This window comes from Vigna radiata, chromosome 7 (genome assembly GCF_000741045.1).
Source record: "Vigna radiata var. radiata cultivar VC1973A chromosome 7, Vradiata_ver6, whole genome shotgun sequence".
Taxonomy (NCBI): domain Eukaryota; kingdom Viridiplantae; phylum Streptophyta; class Magnoliopsida; order Fabales; family Fabaceae; genus Vigna; species Vigna radiata.
In genome coordinates this window covers 30,598,340-30,612,145 of record NC_028357.1, presented here as the reverse complement: position 1 = coordinate 30,612,145, position 13,806 = coordinate 30,598,340, and the positions used below count along the sequence as shown (strand labels likewise).

The window sequence follows — 13,806 nt, the reverse complement described above, 5'->3', positions numbered from 1 at the left end:
ATCAATCAAATCCTACACTAATTCTCACAAACTTTACTCTCAAATCCACTCTCAATTACCCACAAATCCACTCAAAAAAACAACAATAAAATTACCCTCAAATCCACTCAAATCCATTCAAATCATCTCCCCCAAATCATCTCCCACAAATCCTCCCAAAAGAACACAGCCTAAACCTTGACAACCTTTAAATAGGTACTAGGTCTTGGCCAAGTACAAATAATAAAAACTAACAATAAAGTATCAACTAACTTTATTTTATCTCTATCAAAATCAAACCAAATATTACTAAACTCTAAACTAATAAAATAATATATCTCTAAAATTTAAGTTTATCTAACAAAACTCCCCCATAAACTTAAATTTTTCATCTTTTATTCTCGACCTCTACTCCCAGACCTCTTTTCCTTATTCTTCTCCTCATTCTTCCCTTCATTCTTCCCCTCATTCTTCCCCCCATTCTTCTCCTTATTCTCGAAAATAATTTTACTCTTCAATCCATTGTGGGTAATTTTCATTAAACCTTGACAACCTTTAAATAGGTGCAAATAGGGTCTTGGGCCAAATACAAATAATAAAAACTAACAATAAAATATCAACTAACTTTATTTTATCTCTATCAAAATCAAACCAAATATTACTAAACCCTAAACTAATAAAATAATAAATCTCTAAAATTGAAGTTTATATAACATTTCTGACTCAATGAAAAGCTCTAAAACAAGTTTAATTGTTAGAATTATTAGATTGAACACCAATTCAATGAATTGATTACATTCTCAATTCACTAATTCAACCTCAATTTCAATCAAAACAAGTATACTTCATACAACAACTCAATAACAACTGCACATACCAAAATGACAATTTCATACCAAAAAATATCTGATGCAGATAAATAACATAACATGTTTAAAGCTAGATAATTAGCTTTCCTTACCTATCATAAGCATAGACCACCATATAAAACACAAAGCTATTTTTACTTATTAAAGAACTTTATTTGTATCTACAAACTATAGAATCATTATTAAGATATGTCATTAGAACTACTTATCAACAAGAATCTAGCAGAAGATTTAGATACTACATGCAATTGAGCTGGATTTACATGCATACGTAAATGACCAGAATTGAGAAAAAAAAATATAAAATTAACTTTCCTTTTTAAAGAAACTGATTGGTTGAAATAAAACATAAGATCACTCTAACGTGTTTTTGATTTTCAAACATATGACAAAAGAATCAAAATCACTTGGAGGAAAGGTAAGAATTCTAAAATTATTTATCGACTAATAATAATATATATATATATATATATATATATATATATATATATATATATATATATATATATATATATATATATATATATATATATATATATATATATATATATTATCATATAAATATGCCTTTTTTTTCCTCGTTCATTTAAATTTCTAATAACATTTTTCTAACTTTATTATTCAAATTATAAATTATTGATGTTAAATATAAAAAATAATGAAAATTTATATTTAAATAATTTTTTAAAATGTAAAATTTAATATAAATATTAAATTTACTTTATTAAAACAAAATATTGTAATAAAAATGTAATTGTGATGGTATGTGTAATAATAATAGTAGAAAAGATAAAAAAAAAAAGACTATTAATATTTGTCAACCTTATCTCCTTCCAAAGGCATTCGATGTCACCAATTATTATTATTCCTCTTTATTCCAAAAAGACCCACTGAGTTGAAAGTAAAACTTTCTAAGAATGATCCATGGGCCATAGTTTATACATGTTATCATTTTCGTCTTTTTATTTATTTGTTTATTGTAGGAAGTCACAGTCATCATAGTAAAATTTAGAGTGACGTCTTGTTTAGATACTTCAAGCCATAAATAATTTTTATCCTAATTGAGGATTCTTGGATGAGATGTGGATTGACCTTTGCTTCAGATTAATGATCCTGTCGGTGAATTGCCACCGTTAATGATGGGCTGTCACAACCACCTATACTAAAAAATATGAGCTATTGTGCCACTAGTAATTCTATATTTATTTCTTTTAAATTATTGTAAATCTTCATCACTTGACTCACTTTTTAAACCTATGGTGTCAATGTACTAATAGTGTTAAGGTGATCTTCATCAGAGGTATGATTTTTTTTTTTTCGAAAACATTGCAACTCTTTATCACTTCACTTAAGCCTAAGGGATTACTATAGAACATGTTGAGCTGGTTTTGACCTAAGAAATACAAAATTTCTTACAAAAAAAATTGTCACTCTTCACCCCTTGACACCTTTTTGAGAAACCAATATACAAATAATCTTAGAAGTAGTTTAAATATATGAAAATTTTTAAAATAATTTTAAAACAAAAAACATATTTAACATTTTAAAATTAACAATATATAAAAAATATAATAGTTATAATAAATTGTTCTAATATATAAAAATATGATCTAGTTACACTTTTAGTCATTTAATTTGTTTGAAAAATTTAAAAGACCTTTAATTTTTATCTGTTGCAATTAACTCCTTCAGCCTCTGTTCGTTTGCGTGGATGCTCCTGTTCACGTAGATATGCAAAGATGGATTTGCAAAGAATAGGACGTTCGTTTGCGCTGATTCAAGAGCTAATGAAAGCGCGAATTTGAGGAATGGGTGAAGATATTGTATCTTCGCAAACTGTTTGAATTTACGCTGATTTACGATGAATTGACGAAATTACCCTGCTATGAAGAAACACATTCCTCCTGCATGTTCTATTTCCTTGAAAAATGAAAGAAATATGTTCTCTTTCTAAGACATAAACTATGCAAAAGCTCTCTTCGTTTTTTCTCTCACTTCCCATCAAGTAGGTCCCACATGTCAATAATAATAATAATAAAATTTATTTTCATCTTAAAAATTAATTTTATTTTTCTTTTTTATTATAATTTTTACAATTATATATAATATTAAAAAAATATTAAATTTAAAAATAATTTCATTTTACTAAATTATAATTTTTTTTTACATTTTTAAAATTAATTTTAATAATTAATGTTAATTTTTTACTCTTTATAAAATTTTTTACAATTAAATATAACATTAACAATTATTATTTTATATTACATTAATAACTAGGGACATTTTGATAATCTTCAATTTTTACCAATTAAACAATTTTTTTTATCTGTCACAACAATCAAATCTTATACTAATTCTCACAAACTTTACTTCTACTTCCAAATCCATCCTCAATTACCTCCAAATCCACTCAAAAAAACAACAAAAAAACAACAAAAAAATTATCCTCAAATCCACTCAAATCATCTCCTCCAAATTAGGTTTTAAAAATATCCAATAAAATTATTTTCTTTATATTATCGCTAATATTATTTTCGTACTTGTCAATTTTAGTATTTTTCATTTTTTATGTGTCAATTCATTGTTATATATTCATACATGTCACATGTCAATTATAGTATTTTTAAGTTTTTTTTGTTACTTTGTTACTTTTTGTCATATATCAATTAATTATTGTGTTAAACGTGTACATGTTAAATATATACAATGTTATGTGTTTTGTATCTAATTTAATCTTTATATTTAAAATTTTAGCAATTTTTTAAATATGGAACAATTTTTTTTAAAGATGACACATTAGTAATTAAATTTAATTATAAATTATATATATATATATATATATATATATATATTAAAATATTTGTATCAAATTTATACACTCCACTTAATATCGAAATTAATGTTATTTTGTATAATTTTAATTTTAATAAAAAACCCTTATGTTAGAATATAATTTTTTTATTGAAATTAAAAATATGTAAAATAAAATTAATTATAATATTTAGGTGAAATAATTTGATGTGTATTTTTTTTTAAAAATTAACATGTATATAATTTGTAATTAAATTTAATTATTAATTTGATCCATTCAAAGACATATAAAATAATTATTTGAGTCAAAATTTTAAATATAAAAATTATATTGAATATAAGATACTCATGTAATACTTATACATGACACTATACAATGACCACGTAACAAATTTTTTAAAATAAAATAAAATTACTAAAAACTACCATATGCATGGAATAATGATATTTAAACAACATTTTTTTTACGACATTTGAATATTGATTACGTGTCAATCTGTGATTGGTCAAAAATCACTATACAATAATCAATGTTCAAATAAGTATTTGATTAATCACAGACTGACACGTAATCAATGTTCAAATGTCGTAAAAAAAATGTTGTCTAAATATCATTATTCCATATGCACCTCACATAACATTATGTTAAATGCAAAGATGAAAATGATATAATTAAATATTTTTAAAAACTAAAAGCCTTAATTATATCAAATAAATTTTTTTTCAAACAAATTAAAGATCAAACCTAAAAATAAAAATATAGAAGTATTTCTTGTGAGTTGGCGGTTAATGAAGAAGATGCTAAAGAGAAGACATTAAAAAAATTAAGAATTTACAAACCAATTTTATATTTATAAAAATTCATTAAAGATGGAGTTGAAAAAATGAACTATAAGATAAAATTTGATAAAAGTAAATATAGTGAAAGTTTCTATATTTTTGCACATAGAAGAATTAAATTCTCAAATTTATAAAAAATACAAAGAACATTTAACACAACAAAAGTACACAAATTAAAAGTACATTTTGTCTTGAAAAAAGAAGTTACATTTCAAGGGTTTGTAATAGTCACCCATAAGCAAGTCTTTGGTTCTTTAAGTGGATGTAGAGCATTTAAGTTCCCTTTCCGAACCATACGTGAGTCTGAACCGTTCATTCAAGTAGTCCCCACTACGTATTGGAGGGAATCTGCATCAAACATTGACAAATTTTGCAGCAGTGTCTTCTGTGTCAATGGAAAATTTAAGAAATGTACGCATATAAGCTTTTAGTAAAGACCATTTCCAAAGAATAATGTTTGGTTCTGACACTTTTCTCTATCTGTGTATTAAGTGTATTTTGGATAACTTTCTCTAGTATAACTTTTATAACAAAAAAACTTCAGTTTAAATTTTTAAAAAAAAAAATATATGTAAAAACACTTCTAAGCAAAAATGTATAAGCTAATTTTAATTTACAAAAATGCTCGTACAGAGATAAATTAGTGCTCTACCTTTTCCCTCATATTTACACAGAAGTATTTAAATTAACCAATAACAAAGTATATTTCTAAAAGTTACTAAAAAATGTGTTATTAGTATTTTTCTTTTATGTTATTATCATTCAGCCACCCTTGACCAACTCGCTGAGATTTACATTTTTTAATAAGGAAATATTTGTATGATAATATAAAAAAATTCAAGTCAACTTTATTTCCCTCTACTTTTTTCCTTTTCTCTTTTTAAGAAACTCTTATTGCTTATTTCTTGGTTTCAGCCTGACTAGTTGAAAATTTCCCAATTGAAGAATTTTTGTTTTCTACCTGGGAGGAGATGATTCACTGCAGCAACTTTCAAAGCATTCCACCATACAGTCTGAGGGTGGGTCGAAGAAGAATGCCACCTGAAAAATTGCACATCACTCATTCACATTTTCCTGGAAATGCTCTAGAAGACATCATCAGAATGCAGAAAAAAGATGAATTTTTTAAGTAACGGGTAGAAAGAACATCATTCTCACTATCTATAACATCAGAAAATTTCCTCGTTCATTCTTTTAAGAAGTCATAAAAACTTAAACATTAAGACTCCTTGAAAAGATATCATCAACATCTGATACAGCACTTCAGTGGATAAAGCATAACCTAAACTAACTGGATAAAGCATATCGTAAGAAAAATATGAAAAATAGTATGAAATTAAAATTTATAAAACATGAATAGCTTTGAATTAAAAAGAATAGAAAATAGTGCACTGACAATGTAATTATGTAAAAAGGGAGTTTGAAAGATTGACATGTATTTATTAACTTACATAATACCTACTTTAGACATCTTGCCTATCGTAATTTCTGATTAATTCATAATGTTAAAATCAACAGTAAGAGTATAAAAATTAGGCTTTAAAAAAGAAAAAGCCTAAAAAATGCAAAATTTTGAAACAGATTTGGAGAAACCACAAAATATCCGTGTGTGCATGGGAGAGTGCGGAAGGCATCCTCGGTTCAGTGTCCCTATGCCTAAAAACTCACTCGACCCATAGAGTTTGGGGATCACGCAAACATCTCTAACTCAACATCGCTTATCAAGTGTGAAGCATACTTCTTTTTGGTTTGCACGAAGAGAAATTTAAAGGTATAAATTATATTTATTCTCTCCTACCCTTTTAAATAAAATGCCATCATGACTATCATTCAAAGTAAAAAATAACAATAACACAAAGCAACAGTGAAGTGTCTAGTAATTACAGAATAACGTTCTTTTCCTGTTGAGATAACCCTGTGAAGTGTTGACCTGCAATAGTAATGACAAAAACTGAGAATGATATCTGCCAGAATGGTAGCAGACTAAGATCTTAATATGTATAAAAAACAGATTGAGAAGCTGCTCAATTATTTCATTGGTAAAAAAATAAAAGAAAAAAGAGTCTTCTTGGATGTGGATACCTGTACAAACAATTTGTCCATCTCTCCATCAAGTCTCCAATGTTCACTATTAAGGCCCTGTAGATACAAACCGCAAACACCTGAGGCTAGGAAAGAAGAGCAGAAAAAGTGCAATTTTTAGTGGAACTGTAGTCTAGAATCTCTATATAATACAGATAGAGTCAAAATTAGTAATATACTAATTTAATTAATCATGAACTCACCCTTCTACATGCGGCACATCCTCCCAGACTTGAGGCTCCCTGAACTTATCCTTGGAGATCTATAGTGTAAAATCACAAGCCTTTAATTGTACGAAATTATGAATACAAAATATCAAATAGAATTTATGGATAAATAACAATGAGCTCTAATAAACAAAGTATACGTGAGAAAGGAAGCATGAAATGGGGGTGTACGAAAGTGAAATAGGAGGGGAGGGTAGGGCACGTATACCCCCTAGAGGTGCACCACGTCAAAACAAAAGGTATTTCAAGAAGAGGGAAAGGAAATGACAGGAGATGAGCATGTTAGTAACAAACTGGACAGGTGGTGGTCCACAAATGGAAAGGAAGATTCACCATACATGAGGAAAGAGGAAAGAATGATACAATTAAAAGGTCTGGGAGTATCTGGTCCAGAGGATGTTTCCTTTGCAGTTATTTTTTCTTCCTTACTTCTTTTTTCTACTCAAATTCTGATCTAATCAGAATCTTGACACAGGGATATAGGATCCCCAGCCAGTAAGGAGTTCACCCACTTCCTCTCCCTGATTACCAGGGACATAGCACAATAATAAAACAGAAAGCATACTATAGGAAGAAGAGAACCTGCAGTCCAGGAACGCCATCAGTCATTAGGAGAGTGACCATGCCATAATCTGAATGAGGAGAAGCACCACATATCTGTTCACCAGAGACCAATTCACCTAATGAAATTGCAAGACATATCACCAAAAGTAAAAGGTTGCACAGGATAGTTGGTTTGAAAACCTGGTCCCTACTAATATAACGGCATAAAGAACTTCAGAATATATTATAAAACATAAACTTCAAGTATTTCCAAAATAAACAAGCACATTATAAATATACCATACATTTCAATAAAAGTATTACATTATGTATTTCAAAATCGCAAATGGAATGCTGCTACATTGATGTACATCATAGTTCAGGCCTATAAAAAAATACTTGAAAATGAACAAACTATGTTCCCCTTTTCAACATGCTGATTAAGAGAAAATTACAGTAAATAAAATAAAGATGAAGTCAACATGAAAGATAAAATTTGAAGTGTGATAACGAATACATGCATGGATTTGTGGGAAAGGTGCTTTGCGGATCTTTAATATCCAGAAGAGCAAGATAAATGCTAAACCTGGATAATGCAGTAGGCGGAGAAAAGCTGCTGGTTTGTTTAAGGCGCCTATCTTCTCAAAGTAATCTTCGTCCAGATTCAAGGACATGGCAATCAGAGACAACAGGTTTTTTCCAGCAGCCCTGGGGTAGATAAGAAGAATATGTAAATTCTAAATTGTACAACAGATAAAACAAAAGACAACGAGCATGTGATTGCCCGGAACAGGCGAACCATCCTTTCCTTCAGTATATAGCCACATATAGCACACAAGGACATTAACTCACAATGAAAAGATGCACGAATAAAGCTCTAAATAAATACAACGGCCTGAAACCCCTCATGCCTACATATTTGTTAAATTTACGAAGAAATCAACATACTCTTGGCACTGTTTGGAACAAAACCTAAAAGCAGCAAATGTTGGACATGTATATTTGCCTACAAATAACGACTTACAGTACATGTTTGATATCAGAAATTCTTTTGAGGAGCTAATTAAACTCACAGTAATTTCCAATATAAAGATTCCATTGTAGGTTTCCAGTTTGGCAGCAATTCTGGAGTGCCCTTGCCAGAAAAAAATCTCAAATTAAGCTGGCGTTAAAACAAACCGTGTGCACCAAGTAGAGTACAGTATCCATTCCAAATGAATTGGATGCAAAGAAACGCCATACCTTCAGAAGGCCATTGATTCAGATGAGCAATAGAGGGATCTTCTACAGGACCAATGTAGTAGCTCTCTTTTGGGTCACCTGTTACCAAGGACATACACAGTTTTCTTTCAAAATTAATTCTGCTTAAAACTGATTTTGAAGTAATGTGAAATTAATTGAAGTCGATATTAATTTTAGATACTTTGCCAAAAAAAAAAAAAAAGAAGAAAGAAGGGAAGAATACCTTTTGATAGTGAAGTAGGATGAAGAGTCTCGGAATATAGAGGAGTGTAGCCTCTATATTCCTTGCGTGCCAAGTCCATCTTTTGTTGGAGCGGAAGTGAGAAGAAGTGAGCACTTTCGTTGAAGACTTTCCTCAAACACTGGGTGTCCACCCCATGATTCACAAGGTAAAAAAAACCATACTCCACACATGCCTATTCGTTCGTCGCATTACAATACGGTATTTGTGAGAAACAAAAACAGATCAAAGAGAAGGGAAGGGTACGAGTTGAAAACCTGACGGACAGAATCCGCCGCCGAAAGACGGTGGGGCGAAGAGAGGTCTATGATCGGAAGACTCGCAGCCATTTTCGCCTCTAACTCAATCAATCCTCTGTCTTAAGCTGCACCATTGAATCATGTCAACATCAACCCAATCCAAATCTTTTTCTTCTCTTTCTTGTCTACAGTATCAAAATATCATTTCCATTATTCGCTATTTTAAAATACAACAAAACCAAAACATAGTCGCATGTTATTGTCATTCACCTGCACCTACCTACTACCACCACCTCTCTGCGTCATCGTCTATTCTTTCTACTTTCTCTACATTTTTCTTTGGGTGGGTTTTTCAATTTAATCTATTTTCTAAAATAAATAGTTAATATCTTATATCAAATTGATGCTAACGTGAAGCTGTTCATTGAGAACTTACATGTTCGTTTTCGTTTTTTCCATACATTAATTTTGGGCAGGATGTCACTTGTTTTTATTTATAAGAAAATCAATTTTAATTTTTAAATGATGAGAAGTATGTAATTTGTCATTAATTGAAGAAAAATTAAACTAATTTCAACATGTCAAAAATAATTAAACAAGATTAAAAAATCATTAGAGACAAACCAAAATGATTAAAATATCCGTAATGAAAACGTATTTGTTTAGTAATTTAATATAAAAAGTCATGGTACTCCAAAAGTGCTTACAGGATGTTCATCAACTAAGCTGATATAGTATCGCCTAAGTTGGATGGTCTTACAACTGTGTTGAAGCCATCTTCATAGTCCTATAGTACAATTACCATATTAAATAAAATTTATGAAGTAAATTTTTAACTAGCTGTCAAAATGGGTCACAATCTCTGAGTCAACCTGGTTCACTATGGGTTCAGATTGGGATGAGTTTGAAAAAATTGTATTTTTTTTATGCAGGTTAGATTTTAACCCGACTCGTTTAAACCCGACTCATGCGGATTGAACCTGTGGAAGGCCGGGTTGATCCGCCAACCCACCTACCTAATTTTATATTATTAAAATTTAATTTTAATTTTATAAAATGATATTTATTTATTTTTTTGCTTGAAAAAATTATTTAAATTTCTTATTTTCAAAATTAATTAAACACAAATTTTTTTATTTAAAAAAATTATAATTAAACGAGCCACTAAGCCAACCCGTTTACCCACCAACACGTAGTGAGTCGGACCAGATTCGAATTTTTCTGACTCGCTAATAAAAGAATCGGGTTGGGTTGGCTCACTAAGTGATCAACCCGTGGTGGGCCGAACTGGGTTGAACCGAGTTATCCGTTTTGACAACTCTATTTTTAGCCCATATTTATATTTAAAATTAATTTATGAAGCCTAAATATACGTTTAAATCTAAGTTAAAATCTGACTTACTTAAAATATTTTGTTGATGATGTAGTTTGAGTTCGATAAGATTCTTTAAAATATAAAACTTGAACTTATTTATAAATTAGCTTGAGAATGATTTAGTGGAAGTATTTCATAAGTTGAGTAGTATGAGTTAAATCGGTCGAAAATTAAATTAAAAATTAAATTTTAAATATTTACAAATTTCGGTTGAGAATAACTTAGTCCAATAATAAGTTGAGTCTGAGCTTTATGCATCGAGATCAAATTAAAGACTAATTTTAAATCTAGTTATAGATATCAATTTAAAATAAACTTAGCTTAACTATTTTACTATATAAGTATGAGATAATTAGTCACGATTGAAATTAAAGATCGAATTTCAACATATTTATAAATCTAAGTAGATAAAAACTTGGTCCAATTATTTTATAGATCAAATTTGAATTAATAACTTTTCAGAGTCGAATTTCAATCTAAAAAGTTAAGTTTATACTTGAAAGAATTTAATATGATTTTTTTGAAGTATTTTGAGCTATTTTTTATGTAGGCCTGAAAATTAAATTAAAGACATGTTGAGTCATAAATTTTTTAAGGATTGAAATACAAATCTAAAAGATCAAATTTGAGCAAAAAGGTAATGTTAACAAATTTTGAAAGAGAAAAAATATTACTTTAATGATTTAATTATTATGAAAATCTAGAAAAATAAGAATGATGGTGGTTTTTATAAAAATTATAATATTTTTAGATTTTTTTTCTTCTAAACTTCTCTTGTATCTTTTCTTTAGATTTTTAATTTTGATTTTCATCATTTTGAAGATGAAGAACTATGGAATTGTTAATAATGAAGAGCTTTATATATTTATCTAGTCATATTGAACAACAACGTAAGTTTATTCTTTTTTAAGTGGTTTTGGCTTGTTAAGTTTGCATGTGTGTTATAACCCAATTCATGTGACTTAAACGTATTCAAAGTGGATCTTTGTTCCTTTGTGATCATGATTATATATTTAGATTTCTAATCGAGATTTTCTTTTTTTAGTTAGGACATATTGTGAGAAATAAAAAAATCTAAGAAGAAACTAAGTAAAAATGACAATTTAACCATGGTAAGGGGAGTTAATTGTTATAATCTTTGCATGCTTGATTGTTATTGTTTGAATAGATGAATTTAAACTGTGATGTGGTGTTTAAATGGTTGAACTGCTTGATTTTGGTATGGATGGAGTGATATGTTTGATTGAGGTTTTTACTTATGGGATTGATTTGATTGTGTTTGAATAATCCAATATACCCTCTCTAAGATGAACTAAATAATGACATTTCCAATAAAGAGAAGCTGAAATGACCTAGAGTGAAAGATTGAAGGACCTAAAACAATTGAATGTGGATCATTCATTGATGCAACATTAGGCGATAGCATAGGACAGGGCACTATCCTAAAAACACAAGTTAGAGAGCTCTAAAGGTTCAGGGTGTTGAGTTGCAAAATGGGTTGGCCATGAGCTAACTCGTAACCCATTTTATCGAAAGTAAAGTTTAACATCAGGGATGACCCATGTGGCTCATATCAACCGTGATGACAGGTCTGAATAAAGAAGATGATGTTGTTGGAAAGAATTAAGTTGAAAAGCGGCCACCATAGCTTAGGCCATTACGTACAAGTTGACTGGGTTTTTGCAATTATCTACTCTTTAATTGTTATTTTTTACAAAGACAGAGAAATTTATCATGATGATATGACTTGTATTTTTATCAAATTGCAAATTCTGGTTTATAAAGTTTGACTCAATTTACAACGTAGAAAGTTTGGCTTGGTGAAAAAATAATGATGCATGGTATATAATAGGAGTACTTAACAAAGACATTAACGTAATTATGGTTGTGAGAGTGCAAACAAATATAAATGTTTGATGAAAATGAAACAGGGAAACTAAAAGGGAAGCGGGAAGATGCAGGAAGAGAAAGTGGTGGTTCACGAATTGATGAGTACCTATCCCAGAATTTCATATGTGAGAGTCCCATTATTCCAGCTAAGTCACAATTTTTCTTAAAAGAAAAAAAGGCAAGCTGACTTGTGGCCTGTCTAAGGATGAGACATGTTACATTTTCTCACCCATGTTGTCTTAACAAGCTAGCCCAGTCTGACCTATTTTCAATGAACCAAAAATAGGTTGGACCAAAACAAGTTGGGTTGACTCGTTTTGTTAGCCTTACTATTTTGAGAAATGTTTTGCTTTTCTATGTATAAAAAAGGGGGTTTGTAAGTTAGAAGTACGATATGCAAGTTAACTTGCTTGAATGAGAATGAATGATATGAGAGTGGTGTGGTTATTGTGTATACTAGGTTGAATAAAGCGCAGGTTGTATACCAAAAATCCATTTGAAAAATATGAGTCATTGACGTTATTATGTGAATTGTATAATGAAAAAGGAAGAATGAGTTCCTAGTGTCGATGATAATGATTTCCTCTTTTAGCTTAAAATTATGAGTATGAAGTATGATTAACCTATGAGTTATATGAATGTAGATATGTTATATGAAGGAGGAGGAAATGACGAGGGGTATCACTGCTATAAAATGGTTCAAACTGTGGATGATTTGTTGTGCCAGTATGGTTCCATGGAATTGTGATGGTTTTGGAAGAATTAAAGTGGATGAATGGGATGAAACAATAATTGGTCTATTGAATTATATGTGTTGTATGAAATTTGTGTGTCTAAGGGAAAGTACAATGTTGGTTAATTTAGTATTATACATTGATTAGGGGTGAAGTCATCCACTATATTCATTGAATCATATAGAGGATCGAGTCTAGGTGGTGAAAGTTGAAGAAGGTTCTTATAGCGAGAATTGAGTTAATTGACTATTTTTGCGAAACTATAGGTGAGACTTAACATGACATGATGGGATTGGGACCGTGAGGATTATTAGGGTCTATCATGACATTTCTTTAATGATCTCATGGCAAGTGCATAACTTCTAGTGTCTAAATCAATGAATAAATCCAAATTTGAGTCTAGAATTAGTATATTTATGAATTCCTTTACAATATAAGTTATGTTGTTATGAATGCTTGATTAATGAGAATTTTATTAGTTTTTGTATTGATGTGAGAGTATGAGTATTATATTTTGTTCAAAGTTATTATTAGCTCACATTTCTTTTTCTAAGTTGATTCTAATGTGGTTTTACCACAAAAAGCAATGAAAAAAAAATGCAAAAACAGAAAAACAGAAGCTGAAGGTGGCCAAATACATGATGTGTGAGATTTTGTACCAAATTGGAGCTATATAAGAAATATGTGAAGCATTTATCTTTGTTAATTTTCGTACCATACACACACACACACAT

General features: G+C 29.5%; 1 protein-coding gene across 3 annotated transcripts; it reads right to left on the bottom strand.

The window, feature by feature from the left end:
- Positions 1-4,578: 4,578 nt before the first annotated feature.
- LOC106767027 (2-oxoglutarate-dependent dioxygenase mpl2) lies at positions 4,579-9,465 on the bottom strand. 3 transcript variants are annotated; one of them, XM_014651842.2, is made up of 12 exons: positions 9,354-9,465; positions 9,092-9,258; positions 8,817-9,009; positions 8,594-8,671; positions 8,425-8,476; positions 7,938-8,059; positions 7,391-7,488; positions 6,785-6,843; positions 6,582-6,638; positions 6,384-6,429; positions 5,461-5,540; positions 4,579-4,847 (listed from the first exon to the last, which is right to left on the bottom strand). In XM_014651842.2, the coding sequence occupies exons 2-12, from the start codon at positions 9,161-9,163 to the stop codon at positions 4,754-4,756; spliced, it is 951 nt and encodes a 316-aa protein (XP_014507328.1). In that variant the 5' UTR covers positions 9,164-9,258; positions 9,354-9,465; the 3' UTR covers positions 4,579-4,753. The 3 variants fall into 3 exon arrangements, with proteins under 3 accessions (XP_014507328.1, XP_022639131.1, XP_014507327.1); XM_022783410.1 differs by having other exon boundaries at positions 9,092-9,198; positions 9,354-9,442; XM_014651841.2 differs by having other exon boundaries at positions 9,344-9,428.
- Between the last annotated feature and the right edge of the window lie 4,341 nt (positions 9,466-13,806).

Coding starts and splice junctions, on each gene's coding strand:
- LOC106767027 (XM_014651842.2), bottom strand. CDS start 9,163: ATGGCTGCGAGTCTTCCGATCATAGACCTCTCTTCGCCCCACCGTCTT. Junction 8,477..8,593: donor GAATCAATGGCCTTCTGAAG/GTATGGCGTTTC, acceptor AGGGCACTCCAG/AATTGCTGCCAAACTGGAAA. Junction 5,541..6,383: donor CAGGAAAAGAACGTTATTCT/GTAATTACTAGA, acceptor GCAATTTTTCAG/GTGGCATTCTTCTTCGACCC.